General features: G+C 43.7%; 1 protein-coding gene across 4 annotated transcripts in view; it reads left to right on the top strand.

Moving 5' to 3' along the window:
* Positions 1–10,264: 10,264 nt before the first annotated feature.
* TNFAIP8 (TNF alpha induced protein 8) overlaps positions 10,265–24,351 on the top strand; it is a 144,672-nt gene continuing 130,585 nt past the window's right edge. For 2 of the 4 annotated variants that reach the window (XM_070374100.1, XM_070374097.1), the window contains exons 1-2: positions 10,314–10,461; positions 20,833–21,023. In XM_070374100.1, coding sequence (XP_070230201.1) covers position 21,023 — 1 coding nt within the window. In that variant the 5' untranslated portion in view covers positions 10,314–10,461; positions 20,833–21,022. Of the gene's footprint in view, positions 10,462–18,881; positions 18,982–20,832; positions 21,024–24,351 lie in introns of those variants that run through there. The other 2 variants (XM_070374099.1, XM_070374098.1) reach the window with 2 other exon arrangements.

The raw sequence follows: 24,351 nt of genomic DNA, 5'->3' as shown, positions 1-24,351 counted from the left end.
CACCCTGCTTATTTAACTTCTATGCAGAGTACATCATGCAAAATGCCAGGCTGGATGAAGCAAGCTGGAATCAAGATTGCTGGGAGAAATATCAATAACCTCATATGCAGATGACACCACCAAATATGCAGATGACACCACCCTTATGGCAGAAGGTAAAGAAGAATTGAAGAGCCTCTTGATGAAAGTGAAAGAGGAGAGTAAAAAAGTTGGCTTAAAACTCAACATTAAGAAAACTAAGATCATGGCATATGCAGATATGCAGATGACACCACCCTTATGGCAGAAGGTAAAGAAGAACTGAAGAGCCTCTTGATGAAAGTGAAAGAGGAGAGTAAAAAAGTTGGCTTAAAACTCAACATTAAGAAAACTAAGATCATGGCATCCAGTCCCATCACTTCATGGCAAATAGATGGGGAAACAGTGGAAACAGTGTCAGACTTTATTTTGGGGGGCTCCAAAATCACTGCAGATGGTGACTGCAGCCATAAATTTAAAAGATGTTTGCTCCTTGGAAGAAAAGCCATGACAAACCTAGACAGCATATTAAAAAGCAGAGACATTACTTTCCCAAGAAAGGTCTATCTAGTGAAAGCTTTGGTTTTTCCAGTATGAGAGTTGGACTATAAAGAAAGCTGAGCACCAAAGAATTGATGGTTTTGAACTGTGGTGTTGGAGAAGACTCTTGAGAGTCCCTTGGACTGCAAGGAGATCCAACCAGTCCATCCTAAAGGAAATCAGTCCTGAATATTCATTGGAAGGATTGATGCTGAAGCTGAAAATCCAATACTTTGGCTACCTGATGCGAAGAACCAACTCATTGGAAAATATCCTGATGCTGGGAAAGATTGAAGGTGGGAGGAGAAGGGACAACAGAGGATGAGATTGTTGGATGGCATCACCGACATGATGGACATGACTTTGAATAGGCTCCAGGAGTTGGTGATGGACAGGGAAGCCTGACGTGCTGTGGTCCATGGGGTCACAAAGAATCGGACACGACTGAACTGAACTGAAGTCATTCTTTTTCTAAAAAAGAATCTCATGTTTTTAACGGTAGTTTCGTCACCCTGTTTTCCTGACTAGAAAAGTTTGAGCACGCAAAGACCTCTTTACATTTTGCACTGTTCCTGTCCTTTATGGTTCAGTCTAGTAAAATTGCCTTTAAAACATTGTGGGTTCCTTGTTTTTATATTATAATTATATTAAATTATAATCCATTCATTGGGTAAAAGCCACATCCATATTTTATTTCTGATACAGGCTCTACTTTGGGCCCCCTGTGAGACTGCTGTGTTAAACTGTTCTGAGTTTCTACTAGGTGTGATATCAAACAGTTGTCCTAACCTACCCAATCTGTACCTTGACTTCTATTAGGAAAAATGTTCTCTACCATACTCATACTGTTACTTTAAGGACATGTTATGATAAAGCTCTGAAAAGAAATACAACTGGAAAGAGTTGAAGGAGTAGACAATCAGATAGTCATCTTGAAGGATGGTGAAGTTGTAGCCATGTTTTGAATCTGGCATGTTACTAATACACTCCCATGAAACTGTAGTTAAAGCACAGTGGCCACATAGGTATTTTTGTGGGCTATATTTGAGGTATATAGCCCATAGGTATGAAGACTTGCTTCAGTGCTTTTAGCCTGTAGGAAATATTATATGCGTATCTTCTCTGTCCACGATGCCTGGAGCGCCCTTCTCTCTCCCTGATCAGCTTGAGTTCATCCTTTTCAACTTGGTTGGATGGAATCTCTGTGAAATCTCCATTCCCCCAAGGAATGTGAATCATCTCCACTCTCCTCCCAATGCATACATTTTTATTGCACATTTCACAGTGCCATATAGTTATTTCCTTTCCACTCTGAAAGAGGAGGCTGGTACTGAGTAAGTGGAGTAGAGGCTTGAGGCAAATGAAGAGTACAAGAGAAAGCTGGGTCAAAAGATTTTTTAAGACCCTACTATTGTGTGATATTAGTTACTATTATCTTTAACTGGGCAGAAGTAAAAATAGAAGATATGTACAGAGGTATTTCTGGCATGCAGCTCTAGTTACAGCTATCTCTATGTGATTTATCTGGTTTGGGGTCTTTTCTTGGGTGTAGGTGATCTGAGAGGATTCAGTTATTCCAGATACAGCTATAATTATTTCAAATATAATTAGCCATTGAATGATGGACTAGTTATTAGGAGCTTCCTAGATACTGTTTTTGTTTGTTTGTTTGTTTTTATTTTTATAAATCCAAATGGAAATATGAAAGTACTAGTTTGAAAAAGAAATGATCCAAGTACCTTTTGGCCCAAGTAAGATAGAAAAGGTCAATATCTTGTTAATTTCTAAATATCATCACACTATGAAGCAAGGTGGTCTTTATTCAAGAGAAGTACGGCTGGTTGTTCTTTGACAACAGTGACACACATTTCCTGGAATTGTAGATTCCTTCCCAGGTCCCTTAAGGGAAACACTGAGGCACTGGCCACTCCGCATTGTTTCTACTGTCAGGTCTAGATGGCCCTAGTAAAGACGTGAGAGAAGCTGGTAGGATCCGTGGTGCTATTTAAATTTTATTATTTTAGCATTAAAAAAAATATTTTGTGGGGAAAGTATAGAAATTGAGAGGTTGACGACAAAAGAGAATCGATATTCAACAGAATACAGCCTCTGTAAATAGAAGGGAGGACTCCTCAGGGACCCTGAAAGCTGATGAATGGGTTTGCTCTAATCCACCGGGATCAGAGGAAAGGAAGTCAAGGTGATTGTGGATGTAAATAGCATCTTTGTTAGCTGGGCTAAGTAGAGAAAATTCTGTATTGATGATCTGTGTATTTTCTTTGAAATAGGTAAGATTGTATATCAAGTGTAGAAAGGGTTAGGGGTGTGAAAGATGTCTTGAGGAAAGGGATAAAGATCCAACTCCCTTCTTTCCATCACTGATGCAGGAGAAAATCCAGCCTGCTTGAGGATTTAACATCAGAGATCATGAATCTGCAGAGCATCAGTTTTCACATCCTTTGATTCTTAAGTAGCACATACGAATATGTGGACTGGATAGAAAGATGTGCCAAGTAAGAGAAGGAAAGGACGATGGAGTAAAGCAATGAGAGGCATTAGCAGTGAGTGGCTGAGGTGCTGGCTGTTCAGGTTAGGCTGGCAGGAGGGGAAGTCAATAGAGATTCAGGTCTGCACGAGGTAAAGAAAGCATGTGAAGACCAAGGATGAGAGGCCATAGTAGGGGTGTGGAATGATAAAGAGAAAGACTAAAGAATCTTTATATCTAAATAGAAGTATCCCTGAAGAGTGCTGCTCCAGGGCACAGCTTGAGACAAAGGAGACTGAAATGAAGCAATGATGAAAGTTACTGGGTTGAGGTTATAGACACCACGACGTCCTGGCTGACCCAGGAATCATGCAGATGGGGCTCCTCCTATCCCACACAGTAGAAGTTTTACTGATGCTCTGTGCTCTGTCCAAAGTCATGCAGCTAACACAGAGCAGATCCATTTCTAGAACACTAGGCGGTAACAAGTATCACCGCCCATGGACTTTTGGAGACTGTTTCTAATGATTTTAAGGAGTAGGGAAGGCCTGCGAGTGTGTAAACCTTTTTAATCCTAACAAGACCTGCCTTTGTCCTTTCCTCCACTTGGTGATGTCTTTCCTCCATCACCAAAGACAGCCTGCCAATCCAGAAACCCTGTAAATCGACCTAGATTAATCTCCTTCCATCAGCACCCACATCCCATCAATCTCCAGGGCCTTGTAAGTGTTGAATCCATCTTTCCATCCACTTAGTTTAAGCATTCAGCGTCTATAATTATTTCCTATTACTGCCAAAACAAATTAACACCAATTTAGGAATTTAAAACAACATACATCTATTACTTTACAGTTTTACATTTCTGGTCAGAAGTCCAGTAGTGGGCGGGGGGGTGGGGGGGTGGGGGGGGTGGTCTCACCAGGATAAACTCAAAGTGTCAATCGAACTGAATTCCTTTCCAGAGGCTCTAAGGGAGGATCCATTTCCTTATGGTGTTAGAATGAAATTCCCATTTTTTGTTGTTGGCTGAGGTCCATTCCCGGCTTCTGGAGGCCACCCACATTCCTTGGCTCCTGACCCAGGTCAAGTTCTTCTCATACTTTGAATCTCTATGACTCATTCATCCTCTTTATGGGAATCATATAATTAGATTAGATCCACCCAAATAATCCAAGATAATCTCCCTATCTCATTCTCTTTGACCTTAATCACACCTGCCAAGTCCCTTTTGCCATGTAAGGTAACATATTCACAGGTTCTGGGGATTCAGGTGGGGACATCTTTCCTGAAATTCGTATTCTGCCTACTGCTGTATCCTAGGACTTCCCTGGTGGCTCAGGTGGTAAAGAATCCGCCTGCAATGCAGGAGACCTGGGTTCAGTCTATGGGTCAGGAAGATCCCCTAGAGGAGGGCATGCAACCCACTCCAGTATTCTTGCCCAGAGATTACCCATGGGGTCACAAAGAGTCAGACACGACTGAGCTGTATCCTAACTGATCAATCCTTGCAATGACTTCATAAGCAAGTTTCCCGGGTCTGATGTTTTCTATGCTGTTTTCAGAGAAACCTTTCTAGAACATTTGATATGTCTCCCACGCTTAAAATCCTTCTGACTTTCTACTTACCAAAGTCAAATTAATGTTCTTCAACTCCTACAGGAAGAAAACACTTAGATTTTGTCTTTTTCTATTGTTCCACTTCTTCACCAACCCTTCTTAATGCTTGAAAAATGTTAACCATGTCCTTCCTTAGAAGAAGGAAGCTCCCATTCGTTCTTCTAAATTGAGCTCAGACATTACCTCCTTCAGAAAAATCTTCCTGACTCTCCCCTCCCCACAGGACAGTGTCTTAAACATCTCTGAACCTTCTGAATATTCCTATTGTGGTCATTAAACCCAATGTGTTTACTTTCCTGTGTCCCATACTCTGCCACTTACTAAATGTGAAATGTTGGTAGATTATTTTATTTCATTGTGCCTCCCTTTCCCTTTGTAAAACTAAGGTAGCTATGTTGTTCAGTACTCAGTCCTGTCCAACTCTTTGCGACCCCAAGGACTGCAGCACACCAGCCTTCCCTGTCCTTCACTATTTCACCAAATTTGCTCAAACTCATGTTCAATTAATTGATAATGCCATCCAATCATCTCATCCTTTGTCGCACCCTACTGCTGCCTTCAATCTTTTCCAGCATCACAGTCTTTTCCAATGAGTCAGCTCTTCACATCAGGTGGCCAAAGGATTGGAGCTTCAGCTTCAGCATCAGTCCTCCCAATGAATATCCAGGGTTGATTTCTTTAGGATTGACTGGTTTTATCTCCTTGCTGTCCAAAGGACTCTAAAAAGTCTTCTCCAGCACCACAGCTTGAAAGCATCAATTCTTCAGCATTCAGCCTTCTTTATGACCTAACTCTCAGATCCATACATGACTACTGGAAAAACCACAACTTTGACTATATGGACCTTTGTTGTCAAAGTGATGTCTCTGAGTGATGTCTCTCCTTTTTAATATGCTGTCTAGGTTTGTCATAGCTTTTCTTCCAAAGAGCAAATGTCTTGTAATTTCATGGCTGCAGTCACCATTTGCAGTGGTTTTGAAGCTTAAGAAAATAAAACCTGTCGCTGTTTCCATTTTTTACCCATCTGTTTGCCATGAAGTGATGAGACCGGAAGCCATGATTTCAGTTTTTTGAAACTAAGGTAGCTATAGGATCTATAAGTTGTTATGAGGATTATAACAGTGACCAACACATACAAAATTTTGCTAGTATTACTAATATTTCCAGCCCTCTGCACAGAACCATCATATAGTAGGTGCTTAATGGAGGATACCCCATGCCCAAGGTAAGAGAAACCCAAGTAAGACGGTAGGTGTTGCAAGAGAGCATCAGAGGGCAGACACACTGAAACCATACTCACAGAAAACTAGTCAATCTAATCACACTAGGACCACAGCCTTGTCTAACTCAAGGAAACTAAGCCATGCCCATGGGGCAACCCAAGATGGGCAGGTCATGGTGGAGAGATCTGACAGAATGTAGTCCACTGGAGAAGGGAATGGCAAACCACTTCAGTATTCTTGCCTTGAGAACCCCATGAACAGTATGAAAAGGCAAAATGATAGGATACTGAAAGAGGAACTCCCCAGGTCAGTAGGTAGGTGCCCAATATGCTACTGGAGATCAGTGGAGAAATAACTCCAGAAAGAATGAAGGGATGGAACCAAAGCAAAAACAATACCCAGCTGTGGGTGTGACTGGTGATAGAAGCAAGGTCCAATGCTGTAAAGAGCAATATTGCATAGGAACCTGGAATGTCAGGTCCGTGAATCAAGGCAAATTGGAAATGGTCAAACAAGAGATGGCAAGAGTGAATGTCGACATTCTAGGCATCAGCAAACTAAAATGGACTGGAATGGGTGAATTTAACTCAGATGACCATTATATCTACTACTGTGGGCAGGAATCCCCTAGAAGAAATGGAGTAGCCATCATGGTCAACAAAAGAGTCCAAAATGCAGTACTTGGATGCTATCTCAAAAACCACAGAATGATCTCTGTTCGTTTCCAAGGCAAACCATTCAATATCACAGTAATCCAAGTCTATGCCCCAACCAGTAACACTGAAGAAGCTGAAGTTGAACGGTTCTATGAAAACCTACAAGACCTTTTAGAACTAACACCCAAAAAAGATGTCCTTTTCATTATAGGGGACTGGAATGCAAAAGTAGGAAGTCAAGAAACACCTGGAGTAACAGGCAAATTTGGCCTTGGAATACGGAATGAAGCAGGGCAAAGACTAATAGAGTTTTGCCAAGAAAATGCACTGATCATAACAAACACCCTCTTCCAACAACACAAGAGAAGACTCTACACATGGACATCACCAGATGGTCAACACCGAAATCAGATTGATTATATTCTTTGCAGCCAAAGATGGAGAAGCTCTATCGGATAAGATCAGATCAGATCAGTCTCTCAGTTGTGTCCGATTCTTTGCGACCCCATGAACTGCAGCACTCCAGGCCTCCCTGTCCAACACCAACTCCTGGAGTTCACTCAGACTCACGTCCATCGAGTCAGTGATGCCATCCAGCCATCTCATCCTCTGTCATCCCCTTCTCCTCCTGCCCCCAATCCCTCCCAGCATCAGAGTCTTTTCCAATGAGTCAACTCTTTGCATGAGGTGGCCAAAGTACTGGAGTTTCAGCTTTAGCATCATTCCTTCCAAAGAAATCCCTATACAGCCAGCAAAAACAAGACCAAAAACTGTGGCTCAGATCATGAACTCCTTATTGCCAAATTCAGACTTAAATTGAAGAAAGTCGGGAAAACCACTAGACTATACAGGTATGACCTAAATCAAATCCCTTATGATTATACAGTGGAAGTGAGAAATAGATTTAAGGGCCTAGATCTGATAGATAGAGTGCCTGATGAAATATGGAATGAGGTTTGTGACATTGTACAGGAGACAGGGATCAAGACCATCCCCGTGGAAAAGAAATCAAAAAAGCAAAATGGCTGTCTGGGGAGGCCTTACAAATAGCTGTGAAAATAAGAGAAGTGAAAAGCAAAGGAACAAAGGAAAGATATAAGCATCTGAATGCAGAGTTCCAAAGAATAGCAAGAAGAGATAAGAAAGCCTTCTTCAGCGATCAATGCAAAGAAATAGAGGAAAACAATAGAAGGGGAAAGACTAGAGATCTCTTCAAGAAAATTAGAGATACCAAGGGAACATTTCATGCAAAGATGGGCACAATAAAGGACAGAAATGGTATGGACCTAACAGAGGCAGAAGATATTAAGAAGAGATGGAAAGAATACACAGAAGAACTGTACAAAAAAGATCTTCACGACCCAGATAATCACGATGGTGTGATCACTCACCTAGAGCCAGACATCCTGGAATGCGAAGTCAAGTGGGCCTTAGAAAGCATCACTACGAACAAAGCTAGTGGAGGTGATGGAATTCCAGTTGAGCTATTTCAAATCCTGAAAGATGATGCTGTGAAAGTGCTGCACTCAATATGCCAGCAAATTTGGAAAACTCAGCAGTGGCCACAGGACTGGAAAAGGTCAGTTTTCATTCCAATCTCAAAGAAAGGCAATGCCAAAGAATGCTCAAACTACTGCACAATTGCACTCATCTCACATGCTAGTAAAGTAATGCTCAAAATTCTCCAAGCCAGGCTTCAGCAATATGTGAACCATGAACTTCCAGATATTCAAGCTGGTTTTAGAAAAGGCAGAGGAACCAGAGATCAAATTGCCAACATCTGCTGGATCATGGAAAAAGCAAGCGAGTTCCAGAAAAACATCTATTTCTGCTTTATTGACTATGCCAAAGCCTTTGACTGTGTGGATCACAATCAACTGTGGAAAATTTCTGAAAGAGATGGGAATACCAGACCACCTAACCTGCCTCTTGAGAAATTTGTATGTAGGTCAGGAAGCAACAGTTAGAACTGGACATGGAACAACAGACTGGTTCCAAATAGGAAAATGAGTACGTCAAGGCTGTATATTGTCACCCTGTTTATTTAACTTCTATGCAGAGTACATTATGAGAAACACTGGACTGGAAGAAACACAAGCTGGAATCAAGATTGCCGGGAGAAATATCAATCACCTCAGATATGCAGATGACACCACCCTTATGGCAGAAAGTGAAGAGGAACTCAAAAGCCTCTTGATGCAAGTGAAAGTGGAGAGTGAAAAAGTTGGCTTAAAGCTCAACATTCAGAAAACGAAGATCATGGCATCCGGTCCCATCACTTCATGGGAAATAGATAGGGAACCAGTGGAAACAGTGTCAGACTTTATATTTGGGGGCTCCAAAATCACTGCAGATGGTGACTGCAGCCATGAAATTAAAAGACGCTTACTCCTTGGAAGGAAAGTTATGACCAACCTAGATAGCATATTAAAAAGCAGAGACATTACTTTGCCAACAAAGGTTCGTCTAGTCAAGGCTATGGTTTTTCCTGTGGTCATGTATGGGTGTGAGAGTTGGACTGTGAAGAAGGCTGAGCGCCAAAGAATTGATGCTTTTGAACTGTGGTGTTGGAGAAGACTCTTGAGAGTCCCTTGGACTGCAAGGAGATCCAACCAGTCCATTCTGAAGGAGATCAGCCCTGGGATTTCTTTGGAAGGAAAGAAATGCTAAAGCTGAAATTCCAGTACTTTGGCCACCTTATGCAAAGAGTTGACTCATTGGAAAAGACTCTGATGCTGGGAGGGATTGGGGGCAGGAGGAGAAGGGGACGAAAGAGGATGAGATGGCTGTATGGCATCACTGACTCAATGGACGTGAGTCTGGGTGAACTCCAGGAGTTGGTGTTGGACAGGGAGGCCTGGCGTGCTGCTATTCATGGGGTCGCAAAGAGTCGGACACGACTGAGTGACTGAACTGAACTGAATGGAGGACGGATTCATCACACTCCCAAGAAGGTCCGGCAACATTTGCCCTTGAGAATGACTACCTCGGGTTTAGGGCCCAGATTATGCCCCATTCGGGTAAATAGCCAGTCTTAGACTCTGTGGGTACAGGCAGTCATTGAAGTCCGCAGAGGTGGCTTAGACCAGACTGACTTGCTGGGATCCAATGACCCTTTAACTCTTAAAAAGAAACCTTGCATCCCTCGCAAATGGAAACTTAGGAATCACTTATGCATCAGCTATCCCCGGGTAGACTTGAGGCCAGTAAAGGCTGAAAATAAAAAGAAAAAAAGGGCAGGAGGGATTTAGGGGCTTATACGGAAAATGATGTCGACGACGAAGGTAACGGCAACAGATAATAGATAATACATGTGTACTTGTTAGGTGCCTGGCATGAGCTCACTTAAGAGACTCAATAAACTTGAGGCTGGTATCTCACTTTCATAGCTGAAGAAACCGAGGGAGCCGAAAGGTAACTTCTTCCCTGCGTATCTGCCAAGCCGGTCCTGGCTCCTTGAGCCCAAAGGTCTTGCTTTGCAGCTCAAGTCCAGCTCCTGAGCCGCTGACCAGCCCTCCTCCGCATTTCCCCGAGCCCTGGCCACTCCTTACCTCAAGTGCCAGGCCCTGCCTCTGAAGCCTGGGTTCTCCTGCCCGCCCTGTCCTGAACTCCTCCGCGCACGCTCCGCCCCCGACCTCCGGCTCCTCCTCCTCGGTCGGCTCCGCCCCAGTCTCCTAAATCCTCCTCCCGCCCCGCCCCTGGCTCTTTAGCTCTTCCTCCTGTCCCCGCCCCTTGCTTCTTTTGCCCCGCCCCTTGCTCCTTTTCTCCCTCCCCTGGCTCCGTTTCTCCCGCCGTCTCTGGCCCGCGCTCTGCTGGTGAGTCCGCGGCAGCCCGCGATCGTTCAAGCGTCTTGGCTGGTCCGCGCCGTAACCTCGCCCAGCTCGCTTCTTAGCGTCCCCGCGCCATCGGGTCCCTCTTCAGAGTAAGTGCCTCCCGGGCGCGCCGGTCCCGCAGACACCCTCACAGGATTCCCCGGCCACTGGGCTGCTGGGTGCTCCTGGGGGCACGCTTTCAGCTCACAGAGAGTTTCTGAAGTAAATGTGAGTGGGTGTGAGTGCGTGCGTCTGAGCTTGTGTGTGTGTGTGTGTGTGCAGGCGCGCACAGCTCCGGAAACTCCCCGGAGTTTTTACCCAGTTCCTGTGTCGCCGAGATAATCTGAGACCTCGGCTGGGAGCCCTTACCGACTCGAGCTGATGACCCCTTAACTTCCACCCTTCTGCCCTGAGCCGCTTACTGTTCCTTCTGCAGATGGGGGCCCCGCTACGTGTCACGCCCTCCTGGTCACAGCTCCTGCTGTCGAAAGGACCGCCCCGGTTATCAGAATGTCCCAGATTGCAGACCGAGATGCTGGCCTGAGATTGTAATCCAACCCTGCATTGTAAAATGGGCAGGGACTAGAGTTTTGCCTTGAGACCGTTCGGTGGAGACTTGCTTTGAGGAAGAAAATGTGTGTGTGTGTATGCGCGCGCGAGCTTGTGTCTTTGCGCGCTCAGCACCTGATGCAAGAACACTTGGGCGCCTTCAGAATCTGGGCGGCTGGTAGGCAAGTTCAAGACCAAGTTGACCAACAGGATTTAGGGGCCAAAAATCTTCATTGATTCAGTAACACGGCATTGCTAAAGCCAACTGACTTCCTAAAACAGCACTGGGTAGGAGGAGCAGTACCCTGAGAGAAGCAAGGGAGGAAGAAGATAGTTGGGTGCTCAATGTTGAAACAACGGAAATCCTTGAGCTACTTAAGACTGATAATTCGACCCTTCTATACATATAATTGGAGAAGGAAATGGCAACCCACTCCAGTGTTCTTGCCTGGAGAATCCCAGGGACAGCGGAGCCTGGTGGGCTGCCGTCTGTGAGGTCGCACAGAGTCGGACACGACTGAAGCGACTTAGAAGTATACATATAATTACATATATAATTTTTATTGGGGAGGTCAATACTATTTCAATATAGGGCGTATTTCTGCCCTAAAAAACATTTAATTGATAGCAGGACAGTACTCTAATCCACCTGTAAAATGATTCCCTGGTTGCTGAGGTCCCATCCAATTATAACTGTCTCTGAATTCCTCTCTATCTTGGTTTATTCTTGCCATGTTCTTGCTGTGAAAGTAGAGATGCCCATAATGTTTTCCCGCTTTCTTGATAAGACTTCATTTACGAGATGCTGGCAGGAAAATGGCATATAGAGTAGAAAGTATTCATTGAGGCGTAAGGAAAACAAAACTATATAGCTAAAGGAAATAACCAGAACAGAGCAGACTTGAAGTTGCCATTGTGCCCTTGCAAATGAAACTTAGAGCTGATAAATCACTTTAAGTGCTGCTTATCACAGCAGATATTTTTATCCTGGTTTGAATCCTGTGTTTCACAAAAGTATTTCCAGTGTTTTAACTAAGGAAACATTATGCTTTGAAATGTAAACATATGATTCCATCTGTCTTTAAGGAAAGAAATAATTATCACACTTAATTAAACACCTGGAAAGATTTACTGCCACCTTCTAATTAGATCTGTCGTGGGGAGTTAAGTCAGCAAGTTATGGTGACACAACTGGCTTTTTTGTAGATTTTTTTTGCAAGTACCAGTTCGCCCGATATGTACTACTTGGCTCTGCCACTTCTTGGCTCGGCTTTTGAGTTTATACCTGTAATTTGAATAAATAGAGTTTAGGAAAATGGAGTACCATCTACCTCCCTGTAAAGTATGGATACCTTAGACATTGAATGTTTGGTATTAAGGTTTTTGCATTAACAGAAATAAGCCTTCTAAGCCATTATATCTATCTAGATTAGCTGCTAATTTAAGAATGATCAATAAAATATTGAATATAAGAAGGTTCCCCCCCAAATGTAGTAATTCTACATGGATGATCCCTTACATTTTTTTATTTAAGGGAGACTTTAACCTTAGTGCCTTTTGTTCTGTTTAAATCTAGTGAGAAAAGGGGTGGCGTGAGCTAGAAAATATACGTATCTTTGTTGTCTCTCAGTTTTCTGTTTCTACTATGTTACTGGATATCGTCTTCCTCTGTGTAGTGAGTGTTGTGGATAGGCTATTCTGGGAGCCCTACGGAATGGCAGAAACTGAGGATGTGCACTCACACTGCAGGGCCAGGAAAGGAGCATTTTATGAGGCCTGTTCTCTGCAGTTCTTTATTCTGTTGAAATTGGAGGAAAGGGTGTGTGGAGAGAAATGATTGCATCTAAACAGTACCCATTAGGAAATGCTGTGTGGGGGGAGGAGCAGTTTCTGGGTGGTTTATGACTTAGGGAACTCCGAATAGCAAATCCTTGAAGCTGAGACTGCCTTAGTGCCAGGCACTAGAGAGACCTCGTAGTTGGTTAATTAAATTAATCCTTGACTGCTTGGATCATCCCCTTGGAATGAACACATTTCCTTCTTGGAGATTTCGTTTGTCCTCAATCAGAATTTAGCTTTGCTTCCACATCTTGCAGAAGAGTCCATTCTCCACTCCCTCTATTTTTGCATGGTACAAATTGAGGGGGTTGAGCATGGGGTGACCTCTTGGAGGCAGAGGAAGGTGGGTGATAACAGATAAAGGCCACCTGTTTTCTCATGGAGGTGGAAGGAATATTAGCGCAGCCCCAGTACCATGGACACTGACACAGGGGCCAACCTGGATAAATGGGGAAAGCTTCCCTCAGTCTGGCATTCACAGAATCGGCTCCACTGCAGAGTGTAAGAGAAGGCACTGTGTGCTGCCAGATAAACTTCTATCACCTCAACTTGCCTCATGCTGCCCACATCCTGCCTTTAATACCAAATGCACACAGTAAGAACTCAGCAAACACCAAAAAGGAGCTTTTAACACCTCAACCTTCATGTCTCCCTGTGAGAAACAGTTTACTTCCTGCTCCCCGCCCCCTCTAGTTTTGATAACTTTGGCCTAGGGGTCTGAGCCAATTGCAGTTTCTAGACTTCTGTCCATCAGTGGGTCTTCCCAATAGCTAAAAATGGATGAGTCATTAAGGGTAAAAAGAAAAAAAATCAGTGAACCTTGCTGCCAAATGTAAATGAGGTTAAGTAGTACCAGTGAATGTCAATTTGAATTCTGCATTTTGGCCTTACGAGGAGGAAATGAGCTGCCAGTAGTGGGTAGATGATTCTAGAATGAGAGGCGAGAGGTACCTTAGGGACCATCCGGCCCATGAGTCTTAGATTGCCGCGTTGGCCCTTATATAAGTTGAGAGGTACATCCCCTCTATCCAGCTTGCCAGGGCTCCATTCATTCAGGCAGCAGGTATTATTGAGCTCCTCCTGTGTGAATGGCACTGTGCAACCCTCTCATGTTCCCACCAGGGCCTGGGATCCAAGATGACTGGTGACATGTACAAAAATATTTGAACAGGTCCCTGAAGGGAAATTGATAGTGCAAAGATGGGTTCACAATTCTTCTGAGTTTCACAAAGGAAAGTAAAGGCACTTCCTTAGCACAGTAGAGGAACCATTTTCAAAATATTTTTTATTTCTCAATAAGAAGAAGCTGAAATAAACATCTTTCTTCTGATGTTTGTTTCAAATGACCAGAGGCATAATTGCAGTAAACCTGAGTCCATAGGTTTTGTTTTCTTGGTCTTGCATGTGAAGCATGGAAATTACCTGAGAAACTTGTTTTAAAGTGTCACATGCTCCACAATGATCAAACAACATCCACTCATCCTTTTAGAGAGCAGTTGCTTTTTCTCTGGAAACAAGTGTTTATGGTTCAGAACCAAGGTAGCAAAGATTCAGTGTGTGTGTGTGTATGTGTGTGTGTGTGTACTCAGTCATGTCCAACTCTTTGCAATCCAGTGGACTGTAGCACTCCAAGCTCCTCTGTCCATGGGATTTCCCAGGCAAGGATACTGGAGTGGGTTGCTATTTCCTTCTCCAGGGATTGACTCAGGGATCGAACCCTTGTCTACCTGCATCTCCTGCATTGCAGATGGATTCTTTACTTCTGAGAAACCAGAGCTAGCTGCAAAGCTGGATGGACATCACTAAGTTTGTTTTCCCAGGATTGTATTTTTTTTTTTTTTTGGCTGCCCACAAGGCTTGTGGGTTCTTAGTTCCCTGATCAGGGATCAAACCCGAGCCCTCAGCAGTCAAAGTGCAGAGTCCTAACCACTGCACCACAAGGGAATTTCCTTATTGTGCTTTTTTACATAGAACAAAATGGGTGATTGATCTCTTGCTGGTCAAACATGAAGATATTTCACTCGAGGTGACTGAGGGGTAGGCATGCAGCCATCTTCCTCACCAAAAAGAAATAAAAAAATGAGTGAGAGATCACTGGAATGGGCCTTCCGTGGGGCAACCCAAGCTAACTTATAAACACACTGGGGTTTGTTTCTTTAATAACAGAGAATGGAATTAAATCCAAATTTCCACTTGTTATCATTTCCTTAAACATTGGGAATTAAGATGACTTCTAGTTTAGTCAAAAAGTGGTTGGTTCACAGGACACTGATGGAATCAGCTGTTCATATCTCAGCTACTACTGGCTGTGTAACTTGGGATAAGCTACTTAAGCTTTGAGCCCATTGCTTTATCTAAAAAGTGGGGATATATATTTCAATTACAGAATTGTGTCACTTAAGCAGGATATTCCTCTCTTTATAGCCAGTGTGCCAAAGCAAGTGGTCAACTTTGTTGGACTGGCCAAATTACTCTCATTTCAAGATGATGGTGTTTGTACATAGTGGAGCAGAGAGGAAGAGTGGTGACTTGTACCACATGTGCTTTGAACATGAACTTTCCTTTTTTGCCTCTGATGATGCCAGAGAAGCCCAGAGAAGAACAGACATGAAGCACAGCTTCACTGATTCTTGGGCTTTCCAGGTGGCACAGTGGTAAAGAATCCACCTGCTAATGCAGGAGATATAAGAGACTTAGGTTCGATCCCTGAGTGGGGAAGATCCTCTGGAGTAGGAAATGGCAACCCACCCCAGTATACTTACCTGGAAAATCCCATGGACTAAGGAGCCTGGCGGGCTACAGTCCATAGAGTCACAAAGAGTCAGACACAACTGAGCATGCGCGCATACACGCAGTGATTCCCAGCTGCAGGACCATGTGATTATATAGGCAAATCTTGCTGCTGCTGCTGCTGAAAAGAAATGAACCAAAGCAGGGCACCTGGGTTTTATGTGTCTGGGCAGAAGAAGAGCCATGGTATCCAGTAACCCTTCCTGTACATGAGGGGCATTTTTAAAAGATTTGTTACCATTCATTTGTGAGCAATGGGTTGCCCTTTCACCTGTGGGGGCTCTTATTTGAAACAGGTAATGGATGAAACCAGATTTTCCAAGCCAGACAAGAAGTGATGTCTCTGCTGCCCTTGGTGTCTCAAAGTTGCTTCGGCTGTCCTCAGGGAAAGTTGTGAGAGTGCTCAGCTGTAGAAGGCAGGGACGCTACCTCCAGGCCTGTCCCCTGGAGCTAACTCTTCCGGGAACACAGCGCTCCGCAGGGCACACAGGACACTGTGAACATTTGAAAGGAGCCACCTGGCCAATACTCTGGTTAAGCCTGATTCTTACTCCTTCAAGCCAAATTCACCTAGTTCAAACCTTCTCCACTCCTGACTATTATTTTATTTCAGTAAATGAGTTCCCTGGGACTTCCCTGGGGTTTAGTGGTTAAGACTCTGTGCTTCCAATGAAGGGGGCACAGGTTTGATCCCTAGTCAGGGAACTGGATCCCATGTGTTATGTGATACAACCAAAAAAAAAAAAAGTGTTCCTTAAAACATGACTTATAAATGGCATCATCAACTCAATGGACATGAGTCTGAACAAACCGTGGGAAACAGGGAAGGACAGGGAAGCCTGGCGTGCTGCAGTCCATGGAGTCGCAAAGAGCTAGACACGTCCGAGTGGCTGAACAACAGCAAATAACGTGACTGTCAACCAAAGTGAAAGAGACAGAGGTTGTGTGTTTGCTTGTGGAGCCCTCACTGTCCTCATCTTTTCCCATCTCTGGCTTCCTGAGTTGTATGTAGGCTCTCTCACACACACACAGATGGGAACAAGGGAATTTTATAGAAATGCAACAAGGGAATTCCATAGAAATGCTACCGTCCTCTGAGAAAAGGTGGCGGTACAGTGTTGGCCAGAGGTTGCAAAGTTCAGAGCAAGCTTTGATAACTCAGAGCTTTAAGAAATAAATCTAATACCTGATTCCATCCCTCTGTGATCAGGAAAGAACTCCATTTCCCCTCCCCCTTCTCCTGTCTTTAAAAAGATGAAGTAGTTTTCTGGGAAATGGCTGGTGTTTGATTCAATACTATCCCCGCCCTGGAAGGGTAGAGCAGTCTAGACTCAGTGATGGAATTCTGTCTGCCTTAGTGCAGAGATAGGCCCCGGGTGACTCACCGAGTATTCCTGGGACAGGTGGTGAACTCAGACCTCTCCTGGCATTCAGCAATGGCCTCTGTGTAGCTGTTTTGCTCCTTTGCTTTTTATGGCTTGGAACACATGAAGGTTCTTGAAAAAGCAGCTGCTCTTCTTGTTAAGGTGAGAGACTCTGTGTTGATAAGGAACTTCCTGGGTCCCTGCCTGTGTGCCCTGAGTGGACTGATCTGAGGATGCGATTATCTAAGCAGCCACAGAGGTGATCTCTCAAATGAAACTTTGAATTTGTCCAACATGTTGCTCTATTTTAGGGCTCATCTGGGGCCAGAGCTCCCAACATGACTGCAAATTAGAATCATCTGGGAAGCCTGATCCAAAAGGTGCAGATTCCTGGGCCCTACCTACTGTGTTATCACAAAGTGGGACCTGGGAATCTGCATTCCTAACAAACCTCACAGCCCTCCCACCCCATCCCCAGGGACTGATGCCCAGCCAGTTGAAAACCCCTAGCCTGGGAGAACAGTTTTAATGTCTTGGTCTCTAAAGATAATTCATTCAGCAAGTATCTGTAGGTGTTCTGTGTTTTCTGGCAGTGGAAAGTGCTAATCACTTGAAAGTAATAGAGTAGCTTTAAAGTTTAAAGATGATTGACAGGAACATGCCCCAAATGAACACCCATGTACCCATCCTAAGAAATAATGAAGTTTATACAAGTAGATCCTCATTGGGTTGAAAAATGATGACCAACAGCCAGGTCAGGAACAAAAAATAACAACCAAAACCACTTGTGGTGTCCCGAAGATAGATTCAGGAATTGAAAGCCATGAAGCAGGGACACCAGGGAGTCTGCTCAGTGTGCATTTGTTCACAGTCTCGATTTCAAATCACTGGCAGTGCTGACCTCATCCTTTAGTGTGCTGCTGACTTGATACCTTGTGTCTCTGATCACTGACGTGGGTGAGTGGGACCTGTTGGGAGGAGCCCCAGCCTCAAGACTCTTGAGTTGACAAGTGGCCTGTTTTCTCTTCCCTGAGTCTACTCCTCTGTCCAGAGGTCCTGGCACCTCCAGGAATCTATCCTGTTCTGAAGGGGTGCCCTTCTCATGTTGTAATTGGTGAGCAGTAGAAAATGGAGAACAATTTTCTTTGTAATGGTCTTGCTTGCTCTGACTTCCTCCTCCCTCTCCCCTCCTCCACTTCCTCTTCCTTTTCTTCTTCCTCCTCCTCCTTTTGCTTTATTTTGCATTTTGAGTTGTGTCAGTACTTGAGACTTTCTTCCCTATTTCTAAATTCTGGTCAGTTTTTAATTTATCATTCTAACAGCGGCCTTGAAAACTGAATCCTAATGGTCTGCTACTGATGATTGTTATTTAATTGCTCAGTTGTGACCTCTGTGGACTGTAGCCAGCCAGGCTTCTCTGCCCGTGGGCTTTTCCAGGCAAGAACACTGGAGTGGCTTACCATTTCCTTCTCCAGGGGATCTTTCCAACCTAGGGATTGAACCCACATCTCCTGCACTGGTAGGCAGATTCGTTACCACTGAGCCACCAGGGAAGCCCACTACTAATGATATGATACATAATACAAATTTTCATAGAACCACGATTATTTCCTCTAGGTTTAAATATCTGACTAGGGACCCACAAGTATGGATAATTTGAGTCTTGCCTGAGGCTTCCTCTGTAGCCAGCCATCTTCTGGGTTTGCTGGCCCCAAGTCTAGCACACCAGGGGCTTTCCCGCCTCACAATTTGGAAAAAGGGACAGATGGAGGAGGTTGGGCAGTGACTTGCAGAGACAGACCACAGGGCAGAGAGTGAATCACCACGGTCTTCCTGGTGCATACCTGGGCTCTGAGTTCCTTATAAAACGTCCACCTGAAAGTTTACCCTTCGATCAGTCTTTCGTAAGTTCTGTTCCCTCTTGTGGTTGCCCTAGTGTTTGTATATTCATGATAGTAAATAGTATACCAGATCCCTGTAACAGTTTGCTGGGGCTATCATAACAATACACTGCAGACTGGGTGGCTTAATAGGAATTTATTCCTCACAGTTCTAGAGGCTGGAAAACCAAGATCAAGCTGTTGACAGGTATGGTTTCCCCTGAGGCTTCTCTCCTGGGTTTGAAGGTGATCACCTTCTTGTTTCTTTACATGGTCTTTCCTCAGTCTGCATGCGTCTGTGGTCTCTTTCTCTTTATAAGAACAGCATTCATATTGGATTAGAGTCCTACCCTTTTGACCTCATTTAACCTTTATTACTTTTTAAAAGGCCCTCTCTCACCCTGGGGTTAGGGCTTCACCATATGAATTTGGGGGGAAGGGGGCAGAAGTCTTATCTGTAACAATCTCTTTTGTAAAGGTGATTACAGAGAGTTCCCTGGCAGTCTAGTGATTTAGGGCAGGGCACTTTCACAGCAGTAGCCTGGGTTCAACCCTTGACTGAGGAACTAAAGTCCTGAAAGTTGTACAGAATGGCCCCCAAAAAAGGGAGGGGGTATTACAAATAATATCCTTTGTATTATTATCTGGTTTACATCTATATGTAAGTCAAACAGCATGGTAAAAAAAAGGGGGGAGGGAGGTATTCCAAATAATAGCCTTTTTGTTATTATCACATGGTTTATGTCTACAGATATAATCCTCAGAAATCATGGTTATTAGTTTTCACTTTAAACAATGATCTTTTGAAGAAATTAAAACATGGAGAAAAGTTTTTTATATTTATCTACTTATTTGAGGCTCTTCATTCTTTAGTGTAGATCCATTTTCTTCACGTAGTTTTCAATCCTTCAGCCTTGAGGAACTTCCTTTCATATTACTGCAGTCCAGAGCTGCTGGCAACCAGTTCTCTCAGGCGTCTTTGTAAACGTGCCCCTCGTGTCTGTGTGTCCAAATCTCTTCTTCTTATAAGTACAGCAGTCAGATTGCATTAGGGCCACCCGACAAGCCTCAGTGCACTTGGATTAAACTTTTTAAAGACCGTATCTCCAAATATAGACCCATTTTGAGGTAGTGGGGGTGAGAAATTCAATATATGAAAGTGCAAATCTCTCTAGTTTTAGTGGAACCACGATTTTTTCCCTCTGACCAGGGACCCACAAGTATGGATGGTTTGAGTCTTGCTTCAGCCTTCCTCTCTAGCCAGCCATCCCCCAGGTTTGCTGCCCTTGAGTCCAGCACATCGGGGGTTTTTCCAGCCTCACAATTTGGGAAAGGGTGCAGATGGAGGAGGTTGAGACAGAGACAGACCACAGGGGGCACAATTTATCCCATACCAGTTAGGATGGGCTGGGGGTGGGCGCATGATTCAGCCCATGATTAGAATGCTTTAGGCTGCAGGTAAGTGAGTGCCTAGCTAACAGTGGTTTGAGCAGTAAAGACATTCAATTATCTTATGTGACAGGTACCAACCCAGAGTTGACTCAGTGCCTCAAGCAGTATCATCAGGAACCAGGTTCCATCCATCCTTCTCTTCTCCCATTCTTAGTATGCTATGTTTTTTTAAATTGCAGACCTGTGACCTCCTAGACAGAAAATAGCTTCTTCTGTGATGGGTATCACAAGTGTCTCCAAACTCATTCAAAGGCAGGAGGAGCTGGTGGATATGGGGGGAGGGATGGGCACAGAGAGGGCAGCGATAAATCTGTTCTCCTGTAGTGTCTGTCTTTTTTCTTTTTACTTAGTCATTTCTTTTTATTTGGGGGCCAGGCTGGGCCATGCTGCATAGCATGTGGGATCTTCCCTATGTGTGTGGTTTTTTTGCGTGTATGTGCTCAACTGTGTCCAACTCTTTGCAGCCCTATGGACTGTAGCCTTCCAGGCTCATCCGTCTATGGGATTTTTCAGGCAAGAATACTGGAGTGGGTTGTCATGTCTTCCTCCAGGGGATCTTCCTGACCTGGGGATCAAACCCATGTCTTCTGTGTCTCCTGCATTGCAGGTGGATTCTTTACCACTTAAGCCATCCTGACCAGAGATCAAACCCAAAGTTCCTGCATTGAAAGTGTGGAGTCTTAACCACTGGACCACCAGGGACGTCCCCATCTCTTTTCATCAGAGGATAAATCTTTCCTGAAGCCTCCTCAGGCCTCGCTGGCCAGAACTGAGTCACAGCTGCCAGAGAAACTGAAAGTAAGTAGTGGATAGTAAGGGGAAAATTTCCACTGTGGGAGGTTGGCAGTACTAATGGGAACAAGGGAGAGAGGCATGATTATTGGGCAGACAGATAATATCTGCACCAGCCCTAGGCTCCCAAGCTCTAGAAGCTCTCTAGCTAAGCCATCACTATTACTGATAATAATAATCCACGGTTTTATTAGAATTAAAATTATCCACCCAGGATGAGTAGTTGGGGGGAAAAAACAAAAAACAAAGCAGAGATGTGGAAGGTATTAATCACACATATATACTTAGGCACTGCTAGTAATGACTTTTTAATGTTGTGAGTTTATAAAAATAGCACCACTTACTTTGGAGAGAGTAGGCTGCATTGAAACCCAGCAGATGTTCATCAAATAGAGAGTTCTGTATGTTTATAGAAGTGTTTACAACCCCAATCCAACAATGGTACTTTTTGAGTACTTACAATGGGGTGGGCACTGTGCTAAATGCTTTATACACATTGTTAAATTCATCTTCCTAACAGATCTATGAGAAAGGTATTGTTGTTAATCTGCGCTGAGGCTCTGGGAGGTTAAATGACCTGCCACAGATGCGTGGCTGAGCAGGGAGTCACACCCTCAGCTTCATCCCATCCTTATGTTCTGAACGGCTGCAGGATATTACCCCTCAATAAAACTGCTCCAGGCTCCTCCAGCCAGAGTCTGCGTCAGAGTTTATGTCCCATTTTATTCTTCACATTTTAAGATTGAGATAGAATTGACATTGTGGTGTTTTCAGTAGTAGAAAGATGAGCCTTGGGAGTGTGCTCGACTGATACTGACTCACCTAGTGACCTTCAACAAGCCACCTCAGTCTCCTCATCGAGGTGCAGGTGAAGACCGAGTCTGTGGGGCCATGTCCAGGCATTTAGGGTCTGTCATTCACAGACCCTTGCCATTGCAGATGATACTAAAGTCCTATGTTTATTTCAGATATAATTCACCAATGTATATCAGAGTAAGGATGTGGAAGTTCAAGATCAATGGTGCTGCACTTCCCAAGTAGAAAATAACATTTATCTCCATTTTTGTATTGGGAAGAAGTTGGACAATTTTCATAACCCAGAGGAATGTGTGTTTCATTATTGGCTTGTACAGAAGAGTGCCAATCTGAAATGGGAAATTTGTGCTTAGGTTATAGAATCATAGTGTGAGGCAAATTCAGTAAAAGCTGGGAAAACTTTTTAAATTAATTTTTTTGTTAATTTTTGGCTGTGCTGAATCTTTTGTTGCTTTCAAAGGCTTTCTCTAGTTGCAGCGCCTGTAGGCTACTCTTTGTTGCTGTACACAGGTTTCTCACTGCCGTGACTTCTCTTGTTGAGGAGCCCGGGCTCCGAGGCATGCAGAATCTTCCCAGGCTAGAGATTGAACTTGTGTCCTCTGCATTGGGAGGTGGATTCTTATCCACTGTCCTAGGAAAACTTCTTGATGGTCATTTTCTGCACCTTGCAGAGCGCTTGACAACTGGGAGTTGGTCTTAGCAGATGCAGGGCTAAGTATGCTTCTTGTTTGGTGACTCTGATCCAGGGATGCAATGCAACTGCTGCTCCAGGTCCTGTCTGCAGAGTTCAGTCAGACCTGGGGAGCCTGTGTCTTTTCTCTTAGTCCTGAACTCACTTGCCAAAGCTGTAATAATATCTTGTGTGTGGCAGTTCACTCAAACTTCAGGATGTTTATTGTTTGGGGAAATTTTTTTTCTCATTTTTTTTAATAGACTATTGCTAATAATATGCATATAGAGCTGAGTAGGGGAGTAAGGGCTGTAAGGTTCTTGTCTAATTCTAGGAACTCAAAGCTGCCCTATGTTGGTATGCTGAATGCTACAAGTTTGAATCAAGTGATTAATCTTATTTCTGTGAGAAATCAACACCCAACAGTTATTTGCAATTCCAGTTAGGCATCCAAGAGGTTGTTTTGAACTGAGAGCACCTTTGAGATATTTTGGAGCACACTATTTGCCATACGCTTTAAAACATGATTTGAAGTGTTACAAGGCAAATTTTCATTTAACAGTATAGATGAAATCAGGGACTTCCCTGGTTGCCCAGTGGTTAAGACTGTGAGCTTCCACTACAGGGGCCACAGGTTGGATCCCTTATCCGAGAATTAAACCTCCCACATGCTATGTGGCAGGACTTAAAAAAAAAAAAAAGAAATCATTTAATGTCACCATGAGCAGTTCATTGAGACAGAAGGCCTTCATAAGACACTGGCTCCAAGCTGATTGGCTGCTTCTCTGTTACCTTGCTCAGTTTTCTACCAGTTGGCTCTTACTGTGCTGACAAGTCTAGATTTTCTTTTTCTTTTTTTAATTTAAAAAGAAAATGTTACTTTATTGCTTTTTCTTTAAATGAAGTATAGTTGATTTATAATATTAATACAACATCAGATCAGATCAGTCGCTCAGTCGTGTCCGATTCTTTGCGACTCCATGAATCGCAGCACGCCAGACCTCCCTGTCCATCACCAACTCCCGGAGTTCACTCAGACTCACGTCCATCGAGTCAGTGATGCCATCCAGCCATAGTGATTCAATATTTTTGTAGATTATATTTCATTTAAAGTTATTATAAAATAGTAGTTATATTCCCTGTGCTATATTTATTTTGTATATAGTAATTTGTACTTCTTAATACCCTTCCCTTCATCTTTCCCTCTTCCCTCTCCTCAGTGGTAACTGCAGTTGCTAATTTGTTCTATGTATCTGTGAGTTTGTTTCTGCTTTGTTATACTCATTCATTTGTGTTATTAGATTCCACGTATAAGCAATAAATGCAATATTTATCTTTCTTTGTCTGACTTGTCTTACTAAGAATAATACTCAGTTCCTTCCATGTTGTTAAACTGGTAAAAAAAAATTTTTTTATGACTGAGTAATATTCTATGTGTATATAAATGCACACCAGTTCTTCATCCACTGGTCTGTCAGTGAGCACTGAGGTTGCTTCCATGTCCATGGGATTCTCCAGGCAAGAATACTGGAATGGGCTGCCATTCCCTCCTCCAGGGGATCTTTCTGCTCCAGGATCGAACCCATGTCTCTTAGGTCTCCTGCCTTGGCAGACCATTGTTTATCACTGGTTCCACCTGGGAAGCCCTGCATCACATGGTAGTTCCATTTTTAGTTTTTTGAGGAATCCCCATACTGTTTTCCATAGTGGCTGCAGCAACTTGCATTCCCATAACAGGGCGTAAGGCTTTCCTTTTCCTCCACATTCTTGCCAGGATTTGGTATTTGTGGTCTCTTTGGCGATGACCATTTTAACAGGTGTGCGGTGATAGCTCACTACGGTTTTGAT

The sequence above is a fragment of the Bos mutus genome, chromosome 7 (genome assembly GCF_027580195.1).
Source record: "Bos mutus isolate GX-2022 chromosome 7, NWIPB_WYAK_1.1, whole genome shotgun sequence".
In the NCBI taxonomy this organism is placed as follows: Eukaryota; Metazoa; Chordata; class Mammalia; order Artiodactyla; family Bovidae; genus Bos; species Bos mutus.
Note: the sequence above shows the minus strand (reverse complement) of the source record. Positions and strands in the feature narration are given on the sequence as shown.